Source organism: Apis dorsata, unplaced genomic scaffold, assembly GCF_000469605.1.
Source record: "Apis dorsata unplaced genomic scaffold, Apis dorsata 1.3 scaffold_323, whole genome shotgun sequence".
Lineage (NCBI taxonomy): Eukaryota > Metazoa > Arthropoda > Insecta > Hymenoptera > Apidae > Apis > Apis dorsata.
Genome location: NW_006263591.1, coordinates 232,325 through 245,318, shown reverse-complemented (window position 1 = coordinate 245,318; position 12,994 = coordinate 232,325). Strand labels below are relative to the sequence as shown.

Below are 12,994 nucleotides of genomic sequence, written 5' to 3'. Positions count from 1 at the left end.
ATATTTTTGACAAAATTTTTTTTTTTGAATTAAAAAGTTACTTTATAATCAATATTCATTGGGTTGTTTCGTTTATATATACATATTATATAAAATTTTTTTAAATAAATATTAATTAATATTTTTCGAAAAAGTTATGTTTGTAAATTTTTTTTTAGTATATTATATTATATTATGTATATATATTATATAAATATTCGAATAATTATTCAGAATAGGAGTTCTCAATTTTAATAATATTTATATATGTTGCAGAAATCAACATTTTGAACTTTTTCTTTTATCATTCAGCTTAAATATTTTTATATTTTATATTTTTCAATATTATTTGCAAAAAAAGATTGTTACTATTACCTAGAATTTTATATATATATATATCTTTTATACATATATACGCCTACGTAACTGCATATTCATAAATATACATTTCTTTATAAATATAAATACGCGGATTCGCGAAATACAAAAATAAAATATAAAATAATTCTTGGGCGTTAAAAATATAATAAATATCAACATTATTCTTGTAATTTTATATTATTAATATTTATCATTATAATTTTGATCTTTGTAATTTCAATCACCCAAAGATTTTTTATATTTTATTTTTACATATTTAACATAATCTATAAATAAGTATATTTTTGATCGATCCATTATATATTATATATTATATTTGCATATATTAATTTATATATTCGGTATAATATATTTGTAGCAACAATAAATAAATGGTAATTGTAGGCAGCTATAGTAAAAAAAAAATTTTATATAACAATAGCAATTTTTTTTTCAAATTTAAAAAATTAAGATTGAGTAGCAAAAAATTATTTAAAATGTTTTGCAACATATTCAAAAATCATGAAAATCGATAAAGATTTCTTCCTATTTTGAATAATTATTTATAATTTTTTTGAATATTTACTTATATAATGAAAAACATACCTAATTGCTTGATCTAATATTTTCATGCAAAAAGTAATTAATTAATAATATTAAGTAATATTATAATATTTAAGCATACTAATTTATATTTAAATATTAATGAATTGAATTAAAAAAAATAGATATTAAAAGAAAATAAAAAAAAAGAAATATATATGAAAATATAATATATGAAATTCATGCTCTGATAATGAATAACAAAATGGAGAATTTATGTTGCATATCAGTATGAACAAGTAAACATTGCATTGTTACATACAAAATTTGATTTTAAGGTATGTAACGAGATCAATCAGTTGTATTTTTTTATCATCACATTAAAAAAAAAAAAAATAGATTTCTATTGAAATCTAAAAAATTTGATATGAATGAAATAATGACATAAGTAATGGATAATATCATTGGATAATATGCAATAATAATATATTAAATAATAATATATTATATAAATAAATAAATAATATTTTCTTTTAACTAGTATTCAGATTTGAAATTAGATCAAACAATATTATTCGAATTTAAAAAGGATATTTATTTTTATGTGTATCATATTACAATGATATAATACACTGTAATTTTCTCTTTATACTGAATCATAAGTAATCAAAACAAAGAATATGATTCATCGATATGCTGTAATGGTAAAACATGAATGATATATAGAATAATATATAGAAATATATAGATATTATATAAATATAAGTAAACAATTGATAATGATGGCAAAAGAATAAAAAACAGTAGATCGGTTTATATTTACATTTTCTATCAAATTTTTGTTTCGCGCATGGTGAAATATGCTTATCCATTAATATATAACGATTATATGCGCAACTTACAAACTCACTTTAAATATTTATATAACTACTATTGTATACTATATATCAAAAGCTTATGTTCTCATATGGTTCTATGAATTTGAATTTTTTTTAACCATTTTATTATGATATTGTATATGTATAAAAACAAAAGAAAAAATTATTAAACAAGTTCGTAATCTCGATGATTTTGAAAAAAATTAGAACAAATTAATTTGAATAATTTAGACAATACGCGTTTTTGGTTCAATTTTATCGAATTAGTAATAATCAAAAGCAGCGTTCTGTTTATATATTATTTCTATATTTTTTTTACATGTCTCTCAAATATATGAATTGACCGATTTACAAGTTATAAATTAATTATAACAGTTTATTTTACGAACGAATTGATCATTTATTGAATCAATTGTTTTATTCTTAAGAAATTTTTAAGAAATGTATGTCTTTATATGATAAAATAAAAGAATTAGCATTAAAAGAAGTAAACAAATATGTGTACATATATGTATGGATTTTCGGTGAACGTCGCGTGAATATTTCTTTTGGTTATTATATTAATTTTTTTAAATTTTTTTTCAAGATCGTTGAGATCATACTGCTTTCTTTATTTTTTTTCATTATATTAAAAATATAGTTAAAAAGTATCGATCACAATCGTGAAGATGTAAGATTCTTTCACGAATTTTTCAATTTAAATCATTTTAAAATGTATTTTTAATAGAAAATATGTTTATAAAAAAATATGAGATAAATTTAGAAAAAATATTTAAAAATATATTTTTAAGTCTTATTATGCATAAATCAGTATAATATAGAATATAATACATGATATATAGTGATTGATTTGCTTATTTCAACTCTATACTATAAACAAAATAAGAATTTACAAACAAATTTACAACAAAATAATAATTGATAAATTTTTTTAATTTTTTAAATATTATTTTATATATATATATATTATATAAATTTATTTTCATTACTATCTAAATATAATCGAATAAAATTTTTATGTGCAATGATAATATTAAATATGCTAAGAAAATTATATTTTACACTTACATAATAATTAACTTATATCAAATAATATAAATCTTGTCGAAAAGATATTTGATTTTTCTTAAATTTAATTTGCTTAAAAATTACAATCTTATAAAATTAATACATTTTCCATATTAAAAATTAAAAATGATTATATTTGAAAAAATTATAACGAAAAAACAAAATTTTGAATTAAAAATAGTTTTTAATCAGGCAATTCAATGAATATATTGATGTATATTCATATAAGTATTAATGATGAAGGCTAAGTTAATAAAAAATAAATGAAATATTATTAGGGCAAATTTAGCTTTTTTCAATATACTTCAATACTGCCAATAAATTTTGTAAGCAACATTCGCTTGTCAATCAAAGATTTTATGAAATTGTTTTAGATTTTGTTTTTTTAATTAAAATAATGAATTTAAGGAATAAAGTTGATGTGTTCTATTTATATATATTTTTATAGATACGAACTTCTTAATTTTTTAATAATAAATAATAAATAACGTCAATATCAATACAGGTTAAATGTTGTAAAAAAATTTTTTTACAAATAATAGAATTTTCTTTATAAAAAAAAATATTATATTCAAAAAATCTTTGACAAATTCTTATTCGCAACAATAATAATTATTTATATAATTTAAAATTGTATGATTTCTTTATATTTATAATGTTTTATTGCGATGATAACTTGTATTATTCTCAAAATATAAGTGTAGTTGTTATGTATAATTTCTTATTTATTATTTTAATTCATAAACATAAAGGTAAAAATAGCATATAAATAAATAAAGTCTGAAAAAAAATATAAGTTGATCGAGATCGAGAAGAAAAGAAGAATATAGCTTAAAAATAAATGCGATAATAGTGAAATAATATGTGTATGCGTGTGTATATAATTTTTTAAAATCTTTTAAAACATTTCGATAACAAATGTATATGCTTAATTAAGGCTTATTTAAAGTCGTTTATTCATTTGAAATACTATTTTCCGAATTCTTGAACATAATCGCATAAAAATTTTTAAGTAAAAAAAACGAATTTCGTTTAATATTATCTATATATTATATATACTTTATTTATGTGTATGACTTACAAGATTTATTATGATTTAGATTTATTTATAAATTAGAAAACTTGTTTCTTATAATTAATATAAATAACTTATATGCATTCACGGTTATATTGAAGAAATATATTTTTAATGTTTTTCGTTTATATATATATGTATCCATTCAATTTTTTAAAAAAAAATAATTTGAAAAAATAATTTTTTTTTAATTTATATTTAAAAAAGATATTGAGAAATATATTTGTGAACATTGTTATCAAAGTACTGTTATGTTTTTCATATATTTTCAAAAATTATCCGTTAATATGTATTCTGAACATTCATGACTTGTCAAACTCTTACAAATACAGAATAATACATAAAAAAAAAAGAATAGAAGTTGATTTCTTTCATCGTGATGATGAAATGATCATTTCTGCTTGTTTTTATTTAAAAATTATAAAAAGTTTAATAATAATATATTTGATTTATTATTTGTAAATAATTTATCGGATTCATATTTAAAGTTATATATAAATAAGATCAAAACAAATGAAAATATTAGGATTAAATTAAAATTTAAGAAATTAAAATTTACAATATTTTGAGTATTAAAGCATATCATTTTAGATCAACTTATCAATTAACTTCCTCCTCCTTGATTTTGATAAGCTTGAAATATATAATGTTAATATGGTATTTTAAGTAACTTTTTCCTTTATTCATAATAGCTTTAGTTTTCGAGTTATTTATAAAAAATTTTTGGTATCATTAAATTTTGTCTATACATATATACATATACATATACAATTTATACAATTATCACTTTTCAATTGTTTATATGAATATAATATATTGGGTCAACTATACAATATATAACAATATATAATAATATAATAATAATATTAAATAATATAATATAATATTAATAATATAATAATAATATTAATATAATATAATATATAATAATATTTATCTATAGAGAGTTTAGATATATCTTCATGCATAAAAATATAAAATATTGAAAAAATATAAAATAATTCTTAAATGACTAAGTTTATATATATATATATTAAAAGGAATTTTAAAAAAAGATGGAAGAAACATTCAAATCTATACGGAAATAAATTTTCGATAAGTTCATTTGTATTACAATTGGTTGTCTTAAGTTTTTATGTAAGCAATTGAGAAATGATAGTAGAGTAGAGATAATAATACAATATAATATAATATAGTGTGCTAAGCATGTTAACATATACTATGTAGGCAGCATTCAATGATACTAATAATATTAAAAATTTTTTATGAATAATCCGAAAATTAAAATTGTATAACTATTTATCTACAAAGAGAATAATTAATATAATTAATATAAATAAAAAAGTAAAATTAATCATATCTTAACAAAAAAGTTTTGCAAAGAACTTATATAGAATAATTTTAATCTATTTAATATAATTATCTTTTGAATTTTGTTCAAAAAATTTTTAATTTAGATTTGCTTTGTTTTAAAGAGAAAATATTTAATATAATACTTTCTCTTTCTAATATATACTTTCTAATATATAATATAATACTTTCAAAAATTATTAATTATTATTTTATATATATATATAATATACATCAATAATTTTTTATAACTATACATATAAAAGATATGGAAATCATTATCCTCGTTTTTTTATCCTTTTTCGCTATACGTGATAGGTAATTATCTATACTAAGTATATTATATAGTAGGATGTATATATATATAGTTTTACAAGCAATGTTTGTTGAGTTTGTTACAAGTTACGCAATGTTCACAAAAAAAAATCATAAAATAATTATGAAATACAAAATTGTTTTCAATAATATCTATCTTCGAAAACAAAGACAATTTTTTTTACTATTCATTAAGATATAAGATATTAGAATCTCAAAATTATGAATTATGGTTATTCAATATGTTTTATATATTTATATATATTATTCAATATATATATATTATATAATGTAATATATATTATGTAAATATATATATATAATATATATACATAACATAATAAATATACAGAATAGAATTAAAATAAAATTAAGGGATTTACTTTTACATAAAAAAAGAAAAAAACAAGTTCTTTTTCATTTTTTAAAATTTTATTGTTAAAATTTTTTTCAAAGAAATACGAACATATAATAAGTATATTTTATAAACTGATTTATGACTATATGACTTGAATATCTATCATTTCGTTATAGATTATTTTTAAATTGTTAGTAAACATTGATAAATAATAATAATATAGTCGAAATAATAGTATATTTATAAATTATATATATTTATTAGACTAATTTTTAAAATCTAGTTTCTTGATAATGAAATATTCAAAAAAATATTATATTAAATTTGCTTTTATTTTTTTAGGTAGAATAATCTATTCAATTGTATCATGATTACTGACCTCTGATATGTTACATAAAAACCTTAAGCTTAATGCGCAATTATCTAAGTCATTGCATGAATATGAAGATTTTCAATTTTGTTAGTACAATCAAATGTATCTATAAAATCAAATATTATTAATTTTCTTTTCTTTTTGATTTAATTTTTTTTTAATTCTTTATTATCTATTTTTTTTTATTTTTTTTTTTATAATAAATACGTATATGTGTGCATATATAAGCTTGCATAAAACTCTATATAAATGCATATGCAATTTAAAAATTGCGCAAGTGCAAGTATATCGAAAAAGAAAAAGAGAAAGGAAAGAAGAAAAGGAAAAAAAAGAAAAATTTAGGAGAGACAAAGAGACGTAATACATAAAAGAAACATTTATATACATGTATGAGTATGTAAATACGTATAGTTAAAATATCGCTGAGGAAAAGGAGACAAGTTCGAACAAAGTCGAACAGTTTCGAAAATGGCGACCAAGATTCGTGCTAACTATACATGGTCAGCGGTAACGAAACCATTATTAGCAATATCGCAAGGATCATTTGACAAAAATGATATCTTGGAATTGGCAAAAAGTATCGTTATACGGTAAGACTTATAATGTTTTTTAAAAAAAGCGATTTAAATGCAATAAATTATTTCAAGAAGAAAGAAAAAAAATCATATAGTGACAATTTAAAAAAAAATGATTATTATGATTATCCATTTATTTATCGAATTCACTAATTTTATTTTATTATAATTTTTAGCGAATATGATTTTCTCTGTAAAGGAGAATTGTATGAAACTTTTTATACATCCGTGGCAGTTCTTGCAGCTGATTATTTTTGTGCTTGCATCAATACATGTAAGAATTTTTGTTTAATTATTATACAAAACAACTTTGAAAAATTATATAATTTCTTATTTATATTTTTATAACTTTTCAGTTTCTAAAAGCCAAATATCTATAGTTTGTCAAGCATGTAGAGTTTTGCTTCTTCGTCTTATGGAAAAATTGTCTCAGCATCAAATTCAGTTAGGAAATGGGACTTCTACTGTTTTAAGTACAAAACAATTATTGCTTCCAATTCTTGCTCTTTGTACTGGACAATCTTTATTATCATCTACTGAAGAAGCAGCTTTGATTACTATTATAAAGAATTCTAATATACCACATGACATTAAATCACAATTATCCCCAGAAACTGAAAAAGATTCTTCTCAATCATCTAAGGATTCTGATAGAATTCAATGTGATTTATCAAGTAGCATTTTAGAACAATTAACTATGCCATTGCAAGGTTCTGCAATGTCAATGTCTGGAGTTATTGAAAATCCTAATGAAAATGCAACTAAAACTATAAATGATAGTGTTGTTAATGAAATTCATTCAGATATTAAGGTATTTTTTATTAAATATTTTTATGAATAATAAGTATTAAGATAATAAAAAAATTGATATTATTTATTTTCAAAAATTTTATTTTTATCTTGCAGACAACATTTGTTACAAATAATATAAACATTCTTAGAAATATGGATGTTGGAGATACACTATTAGATATGTGTTTGAACCTTCCACATTTATCATGTTATACTCGCAAATATCAAGCATATTTGCATAAAAAAAGTTTCACTTTGCCTGTGAATGCCTCTGATGCACATGCTATACGTCATAATTTACATTCTGTATCAAACGATATTAATATTGTTCACAATATAATATCTTTGCCTTTTTTAGAACCTTTAACTCCAAACAAATTAGAAAAACTATCATTACTGACTATGTCTTGTTTATATTGTTCGATTGTATATGCAACTGCATCTAGTATTGTTGGAATAACAAATGCTGTATCACCTAAATGTAGCACGAATACATCTGCCAGCACACAAACCGTTTCAGGTATTAAAACAGTAGAAGAAGAATATGACACCTTAGCAATTACAGTGGTAGAAAAGAGCCTTGAAATATTTGGTTTAGTTTCAAATGTCATTAAAAACAGCACACGAGCTGGAGGTCATGTAAGAAATTATTTTCATATATTATAAAAATTTATTTATTTATATAAAAATAATTATATAAATATTTTTTTTTTTAATTTGTGGTAGATTCTACAAAATCATTTATTGATTGGAGTCTGGTTGTTGGTAGCTGGTTTACAAGCTCAACTTACAGTCAGTGGTTTAAGTGCAGCAGATAAAGGAAAAGAAGAAAAGGGTAAATCACCTAGTAAAGCGCGTGATGGAACAATTCGCGTTAATCTTATGAAAATGTAAGATATAAAATAATTAAATATTTTCATTATTTTATTGATTAATACAAATGAAAGAAAAAAATTATTAAAAATTTTTGTATTTTAGTCAACAAGGTTTTGGAGTACTTTCAGTTGCCTTAGCTTCTCATGCACTTACATTAATGAGTGCTTTATTGGAAGATGTTTCAATTGAAGCGATTGCTGACTGTTCAACTCCTCCAGAACCAGCTCCATTAGATATATTATCTACTGCAACTGCACTTCAAAGAGCAGTCACTTTTCTGCAAGCTGTACCATTAAATCATTTATTGTTTTATTTAGCCACTATTAGTTATAGACGGGTCAGTTTGTAATGATTATATTTATATAAATGTTCTATTTAATTATTTTGATTTAATTGATTTTATTAATGCTATAAATTTATGCTACAGGCTTGTACTTTAAAGAGAATACAAAAACATCCATTTGAAGGTGATGCTTTAAGTCAATCTGATTCTACAACTTACTATGAAGATCTTTTAAGTTGTTCAGATAATTCTACTGATGAAGGTAAAAAAATATTTATTGTATTATATAAAATCATATATATTTTTTTATAATAATAGTTAAAAAAAATGAATTATCTTAACAATATTTTTTTTTATTTAAATATAAAATTATTTTTTGAATCATATATAAGATATAATTATAACCATATACATAATATATAAGCTGTTTTCGTATATTTCATGTTATATATATTTTTCGTAAATAATTTTAAAATTGTTATTTTGATAATTTCAATATTCATATAAAAAAGAGATGATTAACGGTTTAAATGCGTCTTCTCGCTATACAGAAAAAACTGTTATGTCGATAGAGGAGGACAGCGAACCTATTTTGGGTTTATGGTTTGAAGAAACAATTGCCCCGTCCGATGGGTCGCCAACGAATGGTACAAAAGAATCCAACAATGAAACCAATGCTGAACGAACTGTAAACACTATTGTTCCTGATAATCGTGAGCCTCATGGAGTAAGTGAATTAATTTTTTCATTTAGATATAAATAAGTAAAACATAATATAGTAATTAGTTTAATTCTTTATTGCAGTATATATCACTGGCCACTAAAATTTTTCAATTTATGAATCAACATTTGATTGGTAATAGAAGTTCTTATGTTCGTGAATATGTAGTAAATGGTTTAGTTGAACAACAGATGGTTATATTAGCGGCAATAATTAGAGATTTGGATCACGAAACTGCTAGAACAGAAACTGGTAAGTAACTTATGTTTGATTAACCCTTTGCGATAACTCCAGAAATGACTCTCTGGCATCACTTGGATTGATGTGGCAATTTGAAAGGCGATAATATTTATTTTTGTTTGATTTTTTAAAAACATCGCTTCATGAATAGATTCCTAAGTTCTTTATGTATAATTTTATAAAGTGTAAAATAATATACTATCAAATGGTTAGATTTTTTTTATTTCAAATTAGACTATGATCGCGGATTGAACGATTTTCGGCATTAGTCCGAATTTGACAGTCGTGGGAATAAAAATATTATTTTCAAAGTTTTTGAGTTTTGTAAGCATGGAATAAAATGATAATGAAATTTTAAGTGAAGATGAGTTTGATTTTTCGTTATTAAATAATGAAATTATTCCTATTCATTAAGAAATTGATAGAGGAGAAAGAAAATAATGATGAAAATAGAGATGCAGTAAGAGAAAGTGAATATGAGAACATGTTATTAGGATATTAGTTTAAGATGAGTTTTTCGTATTAAATAACGAAATTATTTTTATTCATTAAAAAATTGATATGATAGAGAGAAATGATAAAGAAAAAAAAATAGTGATGAAAATAGAAATATAGCATAAAAAGATGAAAAATAAAAATAATAGACAATGAATGTGAGAGCATGTTATTAGAATTGTAATAATTGTTTGATTGTATTTGTTCTCAATGAAATAAAAAAGATGAAAGACATCAAATGACATTTTATTGTGATACTTGTGATACTGATAAACCAAGAATGCATTTTGGTAATTACTTAATTATTAAAATCACACAAAACAATAATATAGACTTTAATATTAAACAAATTTTCTTTCTTTATACGTAAAGGTACATAAAATATTAAAATATAAAAGTTTTTTATATTGCGTGTGAAATCATTTTAAGTTAGCTAAGAAATTCACCAAATGGGAAATCTGAAGTTGTTGATTTGGCCGAGCGAAAAAGGTCTGGAGCGCAAAGGGTTAATAACTATATAATATTTGTATATTCATCAATATCGTTATATATATTTCATTTTAGGAACTATATCAGTGTTCTATGGTGCTACATTAGGCACTATGTACTCTGAATTTTCTCAAGCTTTGAGTCTTTATACGCATAATTTACTTGTTCAAAATACATTAAGCGAAGGTTTACAAAACATCCTTCTCCAGCATTTAGGTGTGAATCCTTGGTCAGGAACAGAAAGTACAAGTCCATGCACTTGGCCTCTTCAAGTTTATCCAAGAACATTAAGTGTATTGGCACAGGTATATTTTTGTTATATTTATAATGAAATCTCATAATTTTTAATAATTATATTTAATTATAATAGGTACTTTTATTAAAACCTCGATCTGAAAAAGAAGCAGCTTGTATAAGTATATGGCATCGTTTAATTACAACTTTAGTGGAAAATGTATGTAATCCACCTTCTACATTTGAAGCTGAAAATGAAGGTGAAAACACAAAAATGCTTTTTAAATATATAAAAGTTATTTTAATAATGTGTATAGATAAACTAATGTATTGTATTTTATATTTTACTTATTTTACTTTTATTTTCTTAAAACATTGTTGTTTGTATTGAAAAATGTATAATCAAATTTTTAATTTTTTCTTTCTTATCTTTTTTTCACACAACATTTATATTTATCATATCAATATTTTCAGATTTAAATGTAGAACATGCTCAATTGGTTTTAATTCTATTTCATTCTCTTAATTTTATGCAAAAAAAATCGGTATTGCTTGTAACTGGTAGTGGTGCTGTACGTTGCAGTGAAGCAATTAAAACTCCAATGAAAGATTCTCAATTACTGCATTTATCACGATTATTATTACTACTTGAATATATGATGAAACATCTTTATGATGCACCTCCTGCATTGCTTGAACAAGTAAGTAAATAAATATATATATATATATTTTTAATTATTGATTAAGTTTATAAAAAGCATTTAACATTATTTTCTCATTCATTATGATTCACTCCATTTTTTATTTTAATTTTCTTGTTATATATTTTGATTTATTTCATTATTTCATTTTTCAATAAGATTATAAATATATACATTATTAACATTATATTAAATAATGTTAATGTAAAATGCGAAAGTAACAACGTGTTTGTATATACAAAACATGACAAGATACCAGGGCCACTAAATTGAAAGATATATTTGAGTGGTAGTAAAAATCTTGTACATTTTCATTACAAGAAATTTTTTATTCTTATTTGAATTTATTAATAATTTATACATTATATGTTTTTAATGATTAATGCATAGGTTCGGTGGAATCTTTTTTCTGCTACAAGTTTAGTTTGTGACATGAAAGATGGTAATAAACAAACAGCCCGTATTTTTACACCATGGACAGTAATTGAAGATAATTATCGTAAAATTGGTAATCAAGATGAATTTTCAATGAAGCCTCGATTTTATAATCTTTCTACTACAGATTTCAATAATCAGGATACTCCAAAATTGGATGGAGTGGTTGGTATTATAATGTATTGAATTGTTTGAACAGTTTTTCTTGAAGTTTTTGATTTGATCTCATTTGTGATTTAATTATTAACCATTATGTAGGCTTGTAATTTCATTCTGGGTGCTCCAGATAAAATGAAATATCCACTTCTGGTTGATGCATTAATAGATATTTTAAATGTTCTTAATCAAGCTGATATGCAAAAGAGAATTAATGCTGATGGTAAAGATAAAACACCTACTTTCATAGGATTATGTGCAATTCGATATTGTTTTTCTATATGTTGGCGGTAAGTAGTATTATGAATATTTTTATACTAATATATATTGCTTTTATAAATAATATTTATAATTAATTAATATATAATATAACTGACAAGAAATCTCGCGGAACGACATAGGGATAAAGTATAAAAGTATAAAATCCTTTTCTGCTAATTGATACATATTATCAATCTATAATCTTAATGAATCATGTTTTTTTATTTTGAATCATATTTATCTATTTTTATGAATATATTAAATTTGTTAAAGTCAGATGCGCATTTTGCCAGAATTTGTTATTCTTGTTAATCATAAATTACATAATTACATATTATTATTGCATTTGATCAAAATACAAATTTATATGCAAATTTTATCAAAAATGTCATACTTACAACGTTCAAAAGTACTTTTAGATTTTAATAAAATATATA

The 12,994-nt window shown here is 21.6% G+C and overlaps 1 protein-coding gene across 5 annotated transcripts in view; it reads left to right on the top strand.

Moving 5' to 3' along the window:
- Positions 1 to 6,516: 6,516 nt before the first annotated feature.
- LOC102681426 (protein purity of essence) overlaps positions 6,517 to 12,994 on the top strand; it is a 33,597-nt gene continuing 27,119 nt past the window's right edge. For 4 of the 5 annotated variants that reach the window (XM_006617669.2, XM_006617668.2, XM_006617671.2 and 1 more), the window contains exons 1-14: positions 6,517 to 6,889; positions 7,051 to 7,148; positions 7,231 to 7,685; positions 7,781 to 8,305; positions 8,393 to 8,556; positions 8,645 to 8,879; positions 8,970 to 9,087; positions 9,377 to 9,552; positions 9,630 to 9,798; positions 10,846 to 11,075; positions 11,141 to 11,264; positions 11,479 to 11,705; positions 12,096 to 12,305; positions 12,399 to 12,586. In XM_006617669.2, the coding sequence (XP_006617732.1) occupies positions 6,768 to 6,889; positions 7,051 to 7,148; positions 7,231 to 7,685; positions 7,781 to 8,305; positions 8,393 to 8,556; positions 8,645 to 8,879; positions 8,970 to 9,087; positions 9,377 to 9,552; positions 9,630 to 9,798; positions 10,846 to 11,075; positions 11,141 to 11,264; positions 11,479 to 11,705; positions 12,096 to 12,305; positions 12,399 to 12,586 (3,041 nt within the window). In that variant the 5' untranslated portion in view covers positions 6,517 to 6,767. The remainder of the gene's footprint in view (positions 6,890 to 7,050; positions 7,149 to 7,230; positions 7,686 to 7,780; positions 8,306 to 8,392; positions 8,557 to 8,644; positions 8,880 to 8,969; positions 9,088 to 9,376; positions 9,553 to 9,629; positions 9,799 to 10,845; positions 11,076 to 11,140; positions 11,265 to 11,478; positions 11,706 to 12,095; positions 12,306 to 12,398; positions 12,587 to 12,994) is intronic. The other variant, XM_006617667.2, reaches the window with a different exon arrangement.